The 17,651-nt window shown below is 35.4% G+C and overlaps 1 protein-coding gene across 2 annotated transcripts in view; it reads right to left on the bottom strand.

The window, feature by feature from the left end:
• The window catches only part of CTNNA2 (catenin alpha 2), a 1,447,481-nt gene that overhangs the window by 148,742 nt on the left and 1,281,088 nt on the right, over nucleotides 1-17,651 (bottom strand). For both annotated transcript variants that reach the window (XM_031957116.1, XM_031957117.1), the window contains exon 12: nucleotides 7,039-7,239. In XM_031957116.1, the coding sequence (XP_031812976.1) occupies nucleotides 7,039-7,239 (201 nt within the window). The remainder of the gene's footprint in view (nucleotides 1-7,038; nucleotides 7,240-17,651) is intronic.

Below are 17,651 nucleotides of genomic sequence, written 5' to 3'. Positions count from 1 at the left end.
TGGTAACTCAATCCCTTTTAGATACAATCACTTCCTCAGTTTATAAAAATACATTATCAATTTTAGTTGTATTCAGGCATTTGAAAGGTCATCACAGACAAGCAAGATTAAACTTGTTTTCTTAAGAGAGAACTAGGAACAATAGATTGAATTCATAAATTTGAGTTTCATATCAAGTGAAACTACAATAAAAATGCAAGTTGGCAATAATAAGAAGTGCTAAAAGAATAGAATGAGTCACTTTTGAAAGTAGAAAATTCTCTTTCCCTGGAAGTCTTTAAGCAAAGAAAGGTTAAAGCATTTGTCAGGAATATTCTAAAATATCATAGTCAATTATGGAAAGGGCTAGATGACCCTTATGTATATCAGCATACATATATGTATATATGCAATTATATACATATATGTGTATATATATATATATATATATATATATATACATACACACATACATTCAAACACACATACATGATACAGATACCTGATGACAAACAGAAATCTTTTAACGACTCTGGGCAAGTTAAATTCTGCTCTATTGTCTAAGTCTCAGATGTTTACCCTCACAATACTGTAAAAGGATGGGCTTACACTGCATGATCACTAATTCCTTTCCAGCTTTAGGACTCTATGCATTAAAAGCTGCATTATCTGTCAGTTCCTCAATGATCATTATGTTCCATAGAAGTTTAGTTATATATTTTGGTCAATCATATCTGTGTTCATTCTCTTTGGCAAAGTGGAAAAGAGAAGTAGAGAGGGAAGTTGGATATCTGGCTCAAGACCTTAGGTCAGTCAAAAGTATGGAGTGATCAAGGAATTATGGGTAATCAGGGGAAGGAAATATTTCTGATTCATTTTCTGAATTATTCACTCAAGGTATATAAGAACTGAAATGAGAAATTACCAGCTTTTTATTTATGAACAGTAAAAATTAAAAAAAAAACTTTATTAACTAGAATGATCCCAGGAGACGAGTCTCTGACCAATTTTAATTGACTAATTGACTTTAGTCAAGGGTAATCCAAAGGAAAATAAAGGGATCTGGTAGGTAAAAGGGAGGTGGTAAAAGCATATTACTAACCAAAAATTAGAAGATGTGACATAAATGGCATCATTATAAAACTATAATTAGAAGAAGAGACTATGTCTGACTGTGTCTGACTAGTATGTCTGACTGTGGCTGATTAGACCAATATGGACTTGGAATGCTCTGCCATAAGTCAAACCCAAATAGTCCTTATGAACATTTGGAGTTAATTAACCAGCTTTGTATCTCATGTTTCTTCTGAAGTCATTTAATCCTAGTTTACTCATACAGTACACCCCTTCTCTGATAAGGACAAACCATGTTGAGTGGTTCTAAAACAGTGTCTCCCACATCATACAATCTAAGGTTCTTCAGAGAGACCTTGAGAATGTCCTTCTATTGCTTTTTCTGACCACTTTGTGAGCTCTTTTTAGCAAATAGTCTTTTGCCAAACTTAATCTTTTGAACAATGGGATGAACCCAATGGAGTTGTGCTCTTTGCAGTAGAATTTGTATTCTTAGTAGTTTAGTTTGAGAAAAGACCTCAGTATTTGGTATCTTATCCTTCCAAGTGATCTTCAGATAGATGTGCATGTGACATATATACATATACATATGCACATATGTATACTCATATGCATTAAAGTATACAGACATGAATTCCTCTATATCTATACATATGCATGTATATGCATATGTGCACATGCACATATGTGTAGATAGAGAGATAGATAAACAGATACATTCATAAATACTATATAAATTTTGGCTTTCATTGTTGTTATGATTATCATTCATATCCTTCTCCTTATTATTATTAGTAGTAGTAGTAGTATTGTTGTTATTTTTATACCAGAGAGTTTCTCAAAGCATCATATTTTGCCAAAAAGGTGGGATGATCATAAAAACTGAGAAAATGCTGGATGTCCAAAGCTCATTACTATCTAGACCATGTTTGAAATCTTCAATGGTCTCTTGTAGTGGGTTAATGAGGGATTTAGAGCAGAGTCCCAAAGGACATGGCTGATTTGAGATTGGCGCCAATTAGATAGTGAGATTGTAGATGCATCACAAGACTAAAGTAAGAAGTAAGTAAAATTATCAAGAAAGAGGCTGTTCTGGGTCATTGATTTCCTAGTCAAAGGTCAACCTGAAAAAGCTTTTAGATTTCAACTGTGCTTGCTGATAATCTTCCTAAAATGCCTTCGTATTCTGTCTAGTCTCTAGACAGCATGCTGAACACAATTAAATCTTTCTGTGTCAACTAAGGTTTTTGCAAGGTCTTAAGGTCACTATTTTTAACATGATTGGTGATGAAAAAGGAAAAGGTAAAAGGAATAGAAAAGTTCACACATTGGGAAGGGACTTAACAGTTATTCAGTGGAGAAAACTCCTCCACACATTGCAAGTGTTATCTCAAATCTAGTCTTCCAAACTAACTTGCCTACCACCGAATTTCTCTAGCTACAGTCACTTAACCTGCTCACTCATGAGGTTTTCTCCTTCTCAGAATGTGTGTCTCATTTGGGAACACAATAAAAAGGAACAGTTAAACACTTGTAGTATCATTGTTTGGATAGCTCATATTGAAGTATTGCCGATTCCAATCTAGCATGAGAAACGCTGCCTTGTACTTGTGACTAAATTTTCTACCTTACTGACTCCCAGTAATGGGGTGCCAGTTTTATACTCCAGTTCCTATCATTTCCAGTAATTTAATTCCTCGTGGTCTGGGCTTTTTACTAGTTCCCACCAAACCTCTACAGAATTGAAATTCTGACTTCAAACTCCAATTTCCATAGTTATGGACTGTATGATACCACCATACGTTCCTGATTTCAATTATGTACCTGCCTGCATATACTTTGTTTCCAAATTCTCCTTCAAACCAACTGTTTAAAGTCCCCAGAACATTTTAAGGAATATTTATATAGAATCTACCTATGATGCAAGGGTACTACGTCAGGCTCTGAGGATTTTTTTATTGGATTAGATATACATGTATAATTACACATACATAGTATATATGTATACACACATATATATATAGAGAGAGAGAGAGAAAGAAAAAGAGACAAAGAGAGAGACAGAGAAATAGAAAGAGAAAGAGAGAAAGAGGGAGACACAGAGAGAGAGATTTCCTTCTTGGTATTTGTATTCCCATTATCTAGGACAATACATAACATACAGGAAGTTGCCGTTTAGTAAATATTTCTTGATAAATTGATTAATTTTTCCTATGTTGAGACAAACTGTCCCTGAAACCTTTACTTATTGAATTGAATGCCACTTGTACCTAGCATGTAATCTGGGAGCTGTTTAAACTTTAGCCAAAGTTTGTTTTCAGTTCATTTTCCCAGCATTTGCTTTTTTTTTTTTAATATAAGAAGCAAAATGCAGCAAAGAAATCCAGTTATCACAGGGAGGTCATTCAAGCTCATCAAGGCTGCTCTGGATTTGCTGAGAATCCAAGAAGGGAAAAGCAGTGGACAATTCTCACAGAATCAACATTAAATAAAATGGTTACAGTCTGCAAAAATCTCCTAGACCATCCCAGCATGGCTGAGAAGAAAGTGTCATGCGGTCAGCTTTGCATAACTTTAATAAATGCTGGGCTATTGGGCCTCTAGGGAGGCAGAGCTAGATTTCTGCTAATTAAAATGTGAGCTCATTTCATTATTGCTATATCTAACTCCAAGTCACTGTAGTCTCTCGAGGAGGAAACCAACTCTAGAGATGTTCCTTATTATCTCATTTTGCATTGTTTCCATCTTGTTTATTTTTCAGAGAGGATGCCAATATTTCTTGTCATCTTCCACCTCGATGTACTATATACAGGGTAATAGGATTTTTGGTGGTCTATCCACAGAAATTTGAGTCATTTTAAATGCCCCTTATCTTCTGAAGATAAAACATATTTTACTATTTGTATATCAAAATTAATAACAACAATAACAATTCTCATAATCAGTATTAATAGTTCTTTTGGTATAACTCAAAAACCTGGCAGAAGTTGCAATGTAACAACCAGAAGAGGTAAATATTTTGGTTAAAGTCTGGCTGGAACTTTTTGTGGAAAATACCCGTGGATTAATCCCTTTCTCATTCAATACACTGAGACATATTGGTATGAATGAACCACAGGATCTGGAGTTAAAAAAAATTAATATCTGAACATTTAAAGTCACATAATCTTCTGATATTTAGTTTTTCATCTGTAAATTGAAGGGGTTAAATGAGATTTTCACTTTATTCCAAAACTAACAGAGACACACATAACTACAAAGCATCATCATCACAGTCTTTATGAATTGGATGGGAATTCAATGGATATCTACCCCTATCAATAAACAGGTAAAGAAAAATCACCTTTAAAATAATAGTTATCATTTAACTTTCAGTTGAATAAATTCAATGAGAACAAGTTCATTGTCTACCAACTTGGCTAAATTCACTTTCATAAACCACTAACTTTTAGGAAGATTTTTTTTTCTCTAAATTTGCCTCTTTGGAACTTCCAAACATTGTTTCTAACTTTGCCCTCTGTATCCATGGGAAAAAAAGCTAATTCCTCTTTCACATTTAATAACTGCTGTAAGGTTGCTCCTCTGAATATTCTCTTTTCTAGGCTAGAAATTCTCACTACCTTCAATAAGTCCTCAGATTTTAAAGGCTTACATTCTCAATGGAATTGTGTGAATTTAGCTGCATTGTATTGTTGCTTATCAATTCCTTTCCTGAAATGTGAACCACAGCATTCAGTACAAGAGTTCAAATTTGGTTTGATCAATGCAGAATATGAAAGTATTAGTATCTCCTTAGTCATAAGAACATGAAGGGTTTTTTTTAAGCCAAAAGATATTAGAGCCCATCTTGTCTAATGCCCCAACTTTATAATTACAGGAATTGAGGCCAAAAGGTGTGTCACACAGTGAGCAGCTAAGGAAGAACCTTGTACAATGGCATATAAGTAATAAGTATTCAGTCGAAGATTTGAATCCATTTCCTTTAATCCCAAAGTCAAGATTCAATTATATCACATATATAATGTGATTGATTCCACTGCATCAAAATTGCTGGAAACTACCTTGCTTCCTACAGTCTAAAATTGCATCTCCTTTCTTTGGCTACTATGATACATATTGATTTCTTTTGGGTTTCCAGGTCACTAAAGCTCCCAAACACTTTTAAGACAAAATGCTTTAGAGTCATGCTTCCATTATCATGTATATTGATGAAATTAATGCTGTAATGTGGGGATTTGGACCAAGTGGGACAAAACGCACTCTGAGTGGAGTCAACATGTAGCAGAAGTGTGAAGTACATAATGCTTTCATTTTTATATTTTTCCTTCTAAAATGGTTTTTATTCCCCCTCTCTCTTTCAAAATCCTCTTGAAAGTAAGTCTCACAAATAGATAGGAGGAAAGTACACTCAGCATAACCTCATACCATAGTACTGGAGATTGTAACGCTAATTCTCCCTACTATTACCTCCATTTCCTTTATATCCTCTAGTGGACTATGATTTTCACAAACTTGCTGGCTTCAAAATGCACAAGTCTCTATTTCTTTTTACTTGACTTGGTAAACTTGAGGACTTTTCAGGAAAAAAAAAAAACATAAAATAGGACTTTGCCAACAATGTGGGAAAGGAAAGAAGCTCTGTCACAGAATCATGCCATTACAATGCAAAATACATAAGCAGTACTCATCATTTTCCAAGGTCAATGGAACCCATAGGGATAGAAGTAACCATGGATCATTTGTAAGCAATGTCAGGTTCTATGACCTTTTTCCCCCTTGTCCTCTCTAAATCAATCTGGTAACCTATTAGTGCAGAGTGTTTGAGTCAGGAAATGGTATGTTCAATGATGTACTTGTCCTCAGGTGCTTATTAGTTGTGTGAATGAGCAATTCACTTTTGTTCCTTGAGTTTCCTCAATTCAACTGATGATCAAGAATAGCACCTACTTCACAAGACTGTTGTGAGAATGAAATGATATAATATTTGTAAAGAGATTCTTGATTCATTGTTATTCAGATATTTTTCAGTCATGCCTGATTCTTCTTGAATCCATTTGAAGTTTTCTTGGTAAAGATATTAGAGTGATTTGCCATTTCTTTTTTCAGCTCATTTGACAAATGAAGAAACTGAAGACCTACACAGACTGGTGACCTACTCAGATGAGTCTTCCTGATGCCAGGCCTGGTACTCTACCCATTGTACGACTTCATTGCTCTGGCACATAGTAGGAGCTTAATAAATGTTTGTTTAATTTAACTTAGTACAATGTCTGGTACATACCAGACACTTAATAAATGCTTGTGGTTTTCCTTCATTGTTATCATAATTTCCCCCCACTTGTACCTCCCCCATCATTGTCTTTAGTATTTTTGCATAGAATTTTAAACAGATATTATCATTTAAATTTCATAATAATTTTATGAGGTATAGAAGAAATATAATAATTATTATAATTATCATATTCATGCTATTGAAGAAGATTGATGGTCAGATAAGTTATCTGATTTATCCAGGGTCACAAAGCTGGTGACTATCTAAAACACAATTAAAATCCAAATCTTTCATTATGACACCAAATCCAAAGATCTAAGACATTAAAGGACAGGGATTGGATTTATGATTTCACAGGTGTAGGAAATTTCAGGGTCAAGTGATGTCCTTTATTAATGCTTTAATTTATAATGTTAGTAATTTGCCTACATCTACCGTAATATAGAAGTAGGTGTCAGAGACAGAGCTTGAACTCATGGCTCCCTGTATTCAAGAACAGCTCTCAGTTCATCATTCCATCCTGCCTCTTCTAAGCAGGTAAAGGAAGAAACCAGTCAATGTCACATGGAATTGCCCATAAACCCCAAAGTAGAAAGTTCGATGACTGAAAATTCCTATGCTTCAATTTGTTTTCCCCGGCTGAGCAATCTGAAACGTCAGACAAAATCCTGCCATTGATGAAGAGGAACAATCAATCCAGCATCTGTGCTTACCTGTCTCGGACAACAATTTTGTAGCTTCTAGCACCTTTTCGGTATAAACGCCAGCTTCATAGTTCTCCATCTCTGCATTGATGATATGAATGACGCGGGCTGCCCGGCCACGGATCGCACCTGCTGTCCGGTCCAAAGTATCGACATCCCCTTCTTGGAGAGCAATCACACACTTATTCACATCCTCCAGAATGTGATTTTCTGTGGATAGGACATACATATGTTATTTAGTTTCACCTTCATTAGAACTCCCTAGAAACCATCCAGGCATTTACTGAGCCATCTCCTAAGGTTCCCAGCCCCCCATGTTCCAAGTCTCATCCTATATATAACAAATACAGCAATCTCCAAGTCAAACAACAGTTAAGGATAAAGTTCTGTTTATGTCAACTTTTGGTTGAAAAAGACTCGGACTTTGTATGTGTACCCTGAAAGTTGTTATTAACAAATCGTAAAGTTAGCTTGAATAGCATGAATTTCGATCACACTGAAATGACCTCCAGTGTTCAAAGTCAGTATTAGGGAAATATTTTCTTTGGTTTTAAATGAAAGGGGAAAGGTTAGAGAAAAAGAGGGAGAAGAAGAAGAAAACAAGAGAAGAGAAGTAGAAGAAAAAAGACAAGAAAAGATAGAAGAATCAAAAGAAAGAAAGTAGAGAAAGAGTAAGAGTTGAAAAGAAGAGAGAGAAGAGGTAGAGAATGAAAGAAACCAAGGATAAACTAAAAGATTAACAATACAGTGCAATATTCTTTAACTAGAAAGTAAGTCATCAAGACAGACCCTATTAAAGTATGCTCATTTGAAAGAAATGCATGATTTTCTCAGATTTTTATTCAATAAAAAATTTTAACATGGTAAACATTTTCAGCCTGGCCTTTCAGACTCTTCATTATCTGACTTTTCTGCACAGCTTCATTCATAACATTCTCTTTCATTCACTTTGTGTTGGTTCACCTTTCACTTTATCTTGTAGTACCCTATCATGATGTACACAAGCTGTATATGCATGCTTCAAATTTAGCTCCATTCCTGACTTCCTAGATTTGTCTATTTTCTCTCTAGCAGCTTTATTCTCACTCAAGTAGCTTACTCCTTTTTCCCTTCTCCCTTTTATTCCCCTATCAGAATGGAGTATCCTTATGGAAAGACTATATTTTTCATGCACTCTAATCCTTGTGCTTAGCAGATCTCCTGACACATAGAAGGTGTTAAACAAGTGAGTTATAATTATCTATCTACCCATCTATCCATTCATTTATCTATCTCCTCCCCTCCCTTTCTTCCTTCCTCTTTCCCTTCCTTTCTCCCTCCCCTTCTTCCTTCCTTTCTTTCTTTATACTTTCCTTTCTTTCCTTCTTTCTTTCTCTTCTTTCCCTCTTTCCTTCTTTTCCTCTTTCCCTTCTTCCTTCTTTCCTTGCCCCTCCCTCCTTCCTTCTTTCCTTGCCCCTCCCTCCTTCCTTCCTTCCTTCCTTCCTTCCATCCTTCCTTCCTTCCTTCCTTCCTTCCTTCCTTCCTTCCTTCCTTCCTTCCTTCCTTCTTTCCTTCCTTCTTTTCTTCCTTCCTTCTTTACTTCCTTCCTTCCTTCCTTCCTTCCTTCCTTCCTTCCTTCCTTCCTTCCTTCCTTCCTTCCTTCCTTCCTTCCTTCTTTCTCTGCTTGTTTGCTTTCTATCTATCTCACTATTTATATATTTGCCAGTCTAACAGGAAGACCTGAGCTCAAATTCAGCCTCAGTGTTAATAATTGTGTGGTTCTAAAAAAAAAGTAACTTAACCTTTGTCTGCTTCAATTTTCCTGTCTATAAAATGGGGATAATAATAGTACTTACTTTCCCAATTTCCCAAGATTTCCCAAGAATCAAATAAGATCATTTGTTTAAAGAGTTTGTAAAATGCAAAATTGCTCTATAATTTCAAATTAATGCTTGCTATTATTAGAGGGAGAAAATGAAATTAAAAAATTCAAGGTTAATAAAGTAATTAAAAACTGAAATAAAAAAAATCAAAAAATGGGTGTAATAACACAGTTACAGGCTAATTAGTATCTGAATCAGAATAGTGACTATGTGAATAGCAAGAAAGAGACAAGTTTATAAGGTGATATGGAATTAACATTGAAAAGCTTTGGTAATTTATTGAATGGTAGGAATGCAAGAGTAACGAACTGGAGATAACTAAAAGGTTACAAAACTCTTTGATTAGAAGGGCTAAATGGAGGAATATGAGATATGAAGTAATAAATATCAACAAATGCATTAGTTAAATGAATGCATCCTGCCATAAATGCTATTGAATGGAATGTAGAGATCTTTTAGATTTCTGGTACCTGCAATGTTTTGAGTTAAACCCCAAAATGAAAACATCACATGGATAACGCTAAGACGTTCATTTTAAAACACTATTAAAAGTTATAGTTTATGCCCAACGGGAAATGTTTAAATGTTTCTAACATAGCTATTTCACTATTTTTATGAGTGCAGTCCACATCTGAAAATTGGTTTTTGCTTCTGTGATATTAATAGTCAACATCACCTGGCCCCAGTCCTGTTGCATTTCATACAGAGGAACTAAAAAGTCAGGTTCTGGTTCAACATGATGACTGCAGTTTATTCTTTTAAAAAATTGGACTTAGTGCTTTATTAAAAAAGAGATTTTTCACCCAGAATAAAAATTCCCCAAGAAAATAATCATACATATACATCAAACAATGACATTCAAAATATCTGTAGGGCTAAGCTAGGAATGAAAATTAACCGATTTATTTATTCCACATTTTGGTAGGAATGGAATTGAGTTATAGGGAGGAACTTAGAAGTGGAAGGCCTGGAATTACTGGACAATGTTCATGAGCTACTAGCAGGATACAGTAGGATAACTTATTTTTTATCAAGAGCAGCCTGTCCAAGGGATTTTCATACTTGGATACCTGCATGGATGCTCCAGCAGGTTTAGCAGAGTCTGATTAACTGACAGTTCATATGTGTTTTCCTGTGCTGGCATGCTGTGGCAGTTGTACCATGGGAGTTGAATTGTAGAGTGTTATCAGCTTCAGCCAAAGCATTTCCTTGTTACTCTTAATAATATAATGTAGAATGGAAACCGGAGGGAGAAATGCAGCAAAGAGGGAAAGTTTAGAGGATGGCAGAAGGGAGAGAAAATTAAGAATAGCTTTGTATAGTATGAAAAATCCAAGATAAGACCTCTTCAGTTTTATTCTTTTCAAGAAGTGGTTCTTATTTTTTTTAAAAAGAAAATTGTGAGCTGTGAAAGTTTTAAATTCTAACATATTTCCACTGAGGGAAAAAAGGAAGCAAAGTCTACATAGCTGGTAAAACCTGAAAAAACAAGAGCTGTCCGTGGTCCTGCCGAAAATCACAGGCCAGGACTTTTGAGGAACACTTGTATCTCTTGTAGGCTAGATATACCACTGCCACTAGTTAGTACTTCAAGCTATTTGAAAAGTAGCTACAGAATGTAAGACTAGTTCCATGAAATTTATAAAACAGGTTAGTGGAATAGTGAATAAATTGCTGGATGTGGATTTAAGAAGACGAGTTCAAATTCTGCCTCATCTACTGGTAGAGCAAATTATTAAAACTCTCTCAGTCTCAATTTACCCATCTGCAAAATGAGGGTAATGATATAATTCATTCCCCCAAAAAATTGCTTTGAGAATCAAATGAATTTGCAAATGAATGCTTTACAAAAGGAGGCAGAGCCAAGATGGTGGAGTAAAGGCAGGAATTTGCCCAACCTCTCTCCCAAACTGTTCCAAATTCCTTCAAATAATGACTGTAAACAAATTTTAAAGCATCAGGATATTCAAAAAGAAGGAGTAGAGCATTTTGCAGCCAAAGGCAACTTAGAAGCTCAGCAGAAAAGGTCTGGGATACCAAGATTGTGGCCAGCATGCAGTCCAACTGCAGGATGCCCTGGTGCAGCCCCAGTCCCAGCCCCATCCTGGCCCAGGTCTGAGCTATAAATCGGCAGCAGTACTGGAGGCTTCCAGATTCTCAGCCCAGAGACACCAAAGAAAACCTGGAAGGTCAGCAGAAAAGGTCTGTGGGACCACAGTGGGAGCCCGGCACTCAATCTCAGTGCAGTCCTGGCCCAGGCCCCAGTTCCAGCTCAGACCCTAGAGTCTTTGAGGTGAGACCTCTGAATAAGCAGTAGTGCAAAGGCTTCTCGACCTCTCAGCCCAGGAATATGGAGGACTCAGAATGTCAGTGGAGAGAACCTGTGGCAATGGGGTGGGAGTCTGGTGTGAGTCTCAGTACAACCCGAGTCAGCACACTAAATCTTACAGCTATAGTGGGACACATCTAACAGCTCCAGGCACAAAGGAGCACTCGTGGTCAGATTCTTGGAAGGATTTCTGGAAACAGCTGGATAAAACCTCCAAGGCTTGTGACAGTGCCCCATCCACCCTGGAAACAGAGCCTTATCTTTAACGAAGAGTTTAAAGTTGAGTAATAGCCTAGGAAAATGAGCAGAAAATGAAAAAAAAAGTTTCTGATCATTGAAAGTTATTAGGGTGACAAGAAGGATCAAAACACATGCAGAAGATAATAACAAAGTCAAAGCTTCTATGTCCAAAATTCAAGAAAAATAAGAATTGAATTCATGCCATAGAAGAGCTCAAAAGGGATTTTGAAAATCAAGTAATGGAGAAAAATATCAAGGAAAGAATTGAGAGAGATACAAAAGGAAACAAAGAAAGCTAATGAGGAGAAGAATGCCTTAAAAAAGCAAAATTGGCCAATTGGGAAAAGAGGTACAAAATCTCACTGTGGAAAATAATTTCTTAAAAAATAGAATTGAATAAATGGAAGCTATGAACTATGAGAATAGTTACTTAAAAAATAGAATTGAATAAATGGAAGCTACTAACTATGAGAATAGAGAATTTATAGAATAAAGCAAAATAAAAAGAATTAAAAATAGAAAAAAATAGGAGATAACTTATTGGATAAACCACTGACCTGGAACACTGATCTAGGAGAGAGAATTTTAAAATTATCTACCTGAAAAGTCTACCTGAAAGTTATAATCAGAAAAAGAATCTGGATGTCATCTTTCAAGAAATTATCAAGAAAAAATATTCTTGATATCCAGAAGGTAAAATAGAAATTGAAAGATTCTACTGATCAGCCTTGAAGGAGATCACAAAATAAAAATGCCCAGGAATATTATAACCAAATTCTGGAACTCCCAGGCCAAGGAAAAAAATATTGCAAGAATCTAGAAAAAAAACAATTCAATTATAGTAGAGGCACCATCAAGATAACAACAGATTTAGCAACTTCTATATTAAAGGACTGGAGGCCTTGGAATATGATATTCTGGAGAGTAATGAGCTAGGTTTATAACCAAGAAATCCCTTACCCAGGAAAACTGAATATAAATCTTCAGAGGAAATGGTTGTCATTCAATGAAACAGGATTTTCAAGAATTTTTGATTACAAGACCAGTGGTGAATGGAAAATTTTATTTTCAAATAAAGGATTCTGGAGAAGCATAAAAAGTAATCAGGAAAGTGATGTTATAAGGGATTTAATAAGGTTTATCTGTTTATATTCCTACACAGGAGGATAGTACTTGTAACTCATTAGAAAGTTATCATTATTATGGCAGTCTGTTAGAAGGAATATATATATTATATATATATATATAATATGTATATCATATATATGATACTTATATCATATATATATATATCAGAGAGAAACAGAGAGACATAGAACATAATTGTGAGTTGACTATGAAAGGATAATATTTTTTTAAATGATGTAATGGAGTAAGGCAGGAATTTGCTGGAGAAAAAGAAAGGGAGAAGTGAAATGGTGCAAATTATCTGCCATAAAGAAAGAGGCAAGAGAAAGCTTTTACAGTGAAGGAGAAGATGGACAAGAGAGGAGGAGTAAGTGAACCTTACTCTTATCAGAACTGGCTGAAATAGAAAACAACATATATACTCAACAGGGGTATAGAAATCTATCTTACTGTGCAGGACAATAGCAGGGGAATGGGATATGAGAAGGGGGGAGTGTGATAAAAGAGAGGGAATATCAGGGGAGGGAGTGTCAATAACAAAATACTTTTGAGGAGGGACAGGGTGAAAAGAGAGAGAATAATTGAGAGGAATACAATTAGTAATAGTAATTGTAAAAAAAATTCAAAGTAAATTTCTCTGATGAAATATTATTGTTTTATAGGAAATGATGATCAGGATGCTCTCAGGGAAAAACAAAAACAAAGACAAAAACTAAAACTAAAACCTGGAAAGTCCTTCATGAACAAAGTGAAATATACTGACACAAAGGAATGTTCTGGGATGACCAGCTATAAATGACTTTATTATTCTCAGTAGTTCAATAATCCACAACAACTCTGAAAGACTTATGATGAAAAATCTAATCCATACCCAGAGAAGGAATTGATTGTGTCTGAATGCAGATTGAACTATTCTCTATTTCTCTTTTTATTTTTAACTTTATTTTTCTTGAGGGTTTTTATTTTCATTAGGGTAGAAGATCTATGTTTTCTTTCACAACTTGACTTTTATGGAAATTTTTTTTGCATAACTTCACATATATAACTTCTTAATTGTGGGTGGGGATAAAGGGAAAAAAACTAGATAGAACTCAAAAAATTTAAAAATAAATGTAAAAAGAATTGTTTTGAATGTAACTGGGGGAAAATTAAATAATAAATAAATTGAGTTTTTTTAAGTGATTTGCAAACTTTTGTTGCCGTTCAGTTATTTTAATCATGTCCATTGATGAACCTATTGGTATTTCTTTGTCAAAAATACTGGAAGAATTTGGAAAAATGTCAAAAAAAAAAAACTGAGGCAAACACAATTGAGTCTTTCTATCACTAGGGCATGCACTCTATCCACTGTCCTATTTGATGGCTTTTCTCAGTTAATATCTAAATATCCAAGTATGTGTGTATGGTAGGGGAGAATGAGCCTTTCATCCTCTGGATTGAATTTAACAAAATTTCTGCCCATATCTAGTTAAGAGAAGTAACCAATGGTGATAAATATGGAAGAATCCCTTGGGGGGTAAAAGTGTCCTAATTATAAATTTAGAGAGGGAATGGATGCCAAGAATGTTTAATCCAAAACCTTCTTAAATAGGAGGAAATGGAGGCTCAGGGAAGTGACCTTTGCCAAGTCACACCGAAGGAATGGGATCTCCAGAACCAGAGTTCTTTTCACCTAATTACAAGTGAAAGCAGGACATAAGAATTAGGAACTTCATTTGTTAAAACGAGAGATGGGAAAAAGAATTGCTATGTTATTATTACTAACTATTAATTGTGGTACAGTGACCTCATAGAAACTTTCATATTCACTAGCAGTAAAAGAGTCATGATAGATTGTTTTTAACTAAACTAAACAAATAAACATAAATGTGTTTTTTTTTTCCTTTAGAAGTGGCTTTGATTGGAAAAAGTCACCAATTCCTCCATCTCCCTCTAAGGAACCATTTCCACATTAGTTCACTGTTCCAGACTAATGATCATCATGGACAATTGGCAGTATAGATGTAGTCCTCAACCACTCAACCACCCGCCTAGTTTGCTGTCTGCCAGTGGTAGGGCTAAGCCAGGAGAGGATTGGGACCAAGCTTAATGGGAAGCCAATGGGTGGGTGTCTGTAGATGTGCCAGTGTTTCTCCAACAGAAGAGGTGTCTGTACAACTGTTGGAGATTCAGGCCAGACAATGTGAGTCTCATTTACCAAAGCTGATTTTAATTTTACAGAAATGATAAGGCTGGCACTTCCAAGTTCCCACCCCAAGTTCTGGCCATGGGATTATGAGGCCATAGGGAGATGAGACAAACAAACATTTCAGCCTGATCAATTCCTTCCCGTGCTAGAGTTCTGTGCAGAAACTAGCGTCTATGTGATAGATGTCTCCATTTGGAAATGAGCTGAGCAGATAAGCCTTTCTTAATCTTAATAACACTGCTAAAGGGGCTGGGGGAAACAAAGCCTGAGTAAGAAATTGTTCTAGGGTTATATTATATAAAAAAAAGTCCTTCAAAATCCCCCAAAAGAATTTCTAATAATTCAGGCATAAATTAGAAAAGTTGGCTGGATTGGCAGTCAGAGGATTTGGGTCTAGAGCTAGTCTCTGCCTCCTAATCATAACTGTGTCAACAGGGGAAAATCCATTTATACTTGCTGTTCCTTGGCTCCATAAACATAACAAAAACAATACAAAATCCAGTAAAAATTGCTAATGAATGTATTTTAGTATTTTTAAAGTTTGCAAAGTATTTTACATCTCATCTCCTTCCAACAACCCGGGGAGATGTTATATTATTATCTTCATTTTTTACTTTTGAGGAAATTGAGGCAAATAAAGGTTAAGTCACCTTCTGATGGATATACAGATAATAAGTTCCTGTCAGGATTTAAACTCAAGAATTCATCTCTCTAGACCTAGTGTCTTATTCTCAAACTACTTAGCTGCCTGGATACCTATTTCTTCACTGTTACAAACTAAAGATTGAAATAGTCAACTTCTAAAGTCCACTCTGTCTCTAAAACCTCTTATCCTATAGTTACAAAAGGCACCTGTACTCAACCTCTGTATGGAGGACATCTCCATTTCTTATAGTCTTAGCCTCTAGCTATGCAGGCTCTATAAAACACTTAGAAATTCTGCTTCCCTCTGTTCTACTCTCTGGAAGACCACAGATATTCATGAGAAAACTAAGAATCAGAGAATCACACAATTCACAGAATCATAGATTTAAAACTATTAGAAAGCTTAGAGGTCATAGACAATAGCTTGCTATTTTATATGCTTTGTGAAGTTAAAGCAGGATTACTCAGCATTGCCCAGGATTTCATAGCTAGTAGTATCTGAGATTCAAAGTATGATTATCCTGCCTCTGCTTCCTGCCTCTATTCGTTCAGACATTTATCTGCCTCAAACAAAGAACTCAGAAAATCTTATATATATAATTCAGGAAGTTTTTGTTAGGCGTTTACTACATATAAGGCACTGCTGGGTTTCCCCAAACAAACTGAAATTGCACTACTTTATTCAAGTGGTAATAAACTAAGTTCTCCAAATATGAATGGAAAGCTTTTGGTCATCTCTGATTTTCTTCAGTATCCAAGTTCTTTTTTCTATAGTGTCTGTTAAGTACCTTCTAGTTTAAAATCTAGAGTATAACAATCATATTACAAATCGTGTCATCTCAGTGTTTTTGTACTTTTGAATTTAACTGACTCTTAACACATCTCAGTAAAGAGACTTGTCTGCCCATTTCTAGAGCTCTTTCTCCAAATTGGACCATCTTTCCTGGAGAGAAGTGGTTAAGAGAATTATAGAATATCATATACAGAAGGGACCTTAAAGATTACTTTGTCCAATCTTCTCATTACGTAGATGAGCAAACTGAAACCAAGAAAGGGTTGGATGGTTTGTCCTACATCACACATATATTAAATGACAGTATTAGTCATGAACTCCAATATTCTGCCATCTTGTTTTTTTCTCTTTCCACCATACTGTATTGCCTCAAGTTGTTAATTTCTTGGGAATAGCCTTTAAAATGAATTCCAAAGATAAACAAAACTACATTTTAAGCAATCAGTCTTATGACATATAAGTTCATTCTCTCCTTTAAGATAGATAGTCAGATAGATAGATATACTTATAGACAGATGCTAGACAAGTAAGGCCATTTATTAAGAACCTACTATGTTCCAAATATTGTACTACATGATGAAGACAATAATAAAAGTAAAGGGAAATGGCCTTTGACTTCAAGGAGATTAAATTCTAATGAGAAAAGAATATATCAATTATAGTAGTAGTAATAACAGTAGTAGTAGTAGGAAGAGGAGGGGGAGGATAAACGTAGTAGTGGTACAAGTAGAAATAGTAGTAGTAATAGTACTACTGGTAGTAGTAGTAGTAGTAGTAACAGCAACAGCAGTTGGAGGAGGAAGAGGAAAAGGAGGAGAAAGAGAATAAGGGGGGAAGAACAACAACAGCAATAGCATTAAGGAAAATGATAGGAACAATACTACTAATAGAAGGAGTAGGAGGAAGAGCAATTGATTTTGTCTTTTTTTTTTGAGCAGTTGATTTTATATAGTACTTTAAGATTTGCAAAGAACTTTCCATATACCATCTCATTTGGTTCTCTCTCTCTCTCTCTTTCTCTCTTTCTCTCTCTCTCTCTTCAAAGGAAATAGGGTATTGTCCTCATGCGAAAGATGATAAAATAGAGTTTTAGAGGCATTGAGTGACTTGCCTGTGATCATACAGCTAGAATCTGAGGCAGAATATGAACTCAGCTCTTTCTTATTCAATACCCTATTTGCTACACTATATTCCTTGTCATGAGATTCCTTAACTTCCCTTGAGAATCTGCCCAAGTGTCCCAGAAACATCCAACAGGAAGTTTTATCTTGTGTCTTCTCTAAATCTTTCCTGTTTTTTTTGGAAGGACATTATAATCCTACCTCTCAAAATGACAAAATATTTGGTGAGTCCAGGGAACCTCTTAGACTTCTATCAGTCACTTTCATTTTCTCTTTCATTTTCATTTCAGACCCTCTTCATTACCCTAATGTGTCT

The sequence above is a fragment of the Sarcophilus harrisii genome, chromosome 2 (genome assembly GCF_902635505.1).
Source record: "Sarcophilus harrisii chromosome 2, mSarHar1.11, whole genome shotgun sequence".
Taxonomy (NCBI): domain Eukaryota; kingdom Metazoa; phylum Chordata; class Mammalia; order Dasyuromorphia; family Dasyuridae; genus Sarcophilus; species Sarcophilus harrisii.
The sequence above is the reverse complement of the archived record's forward strand: the minus strand, read 5'-3'. Positions and strand labels throughout refer to the sequence as shown.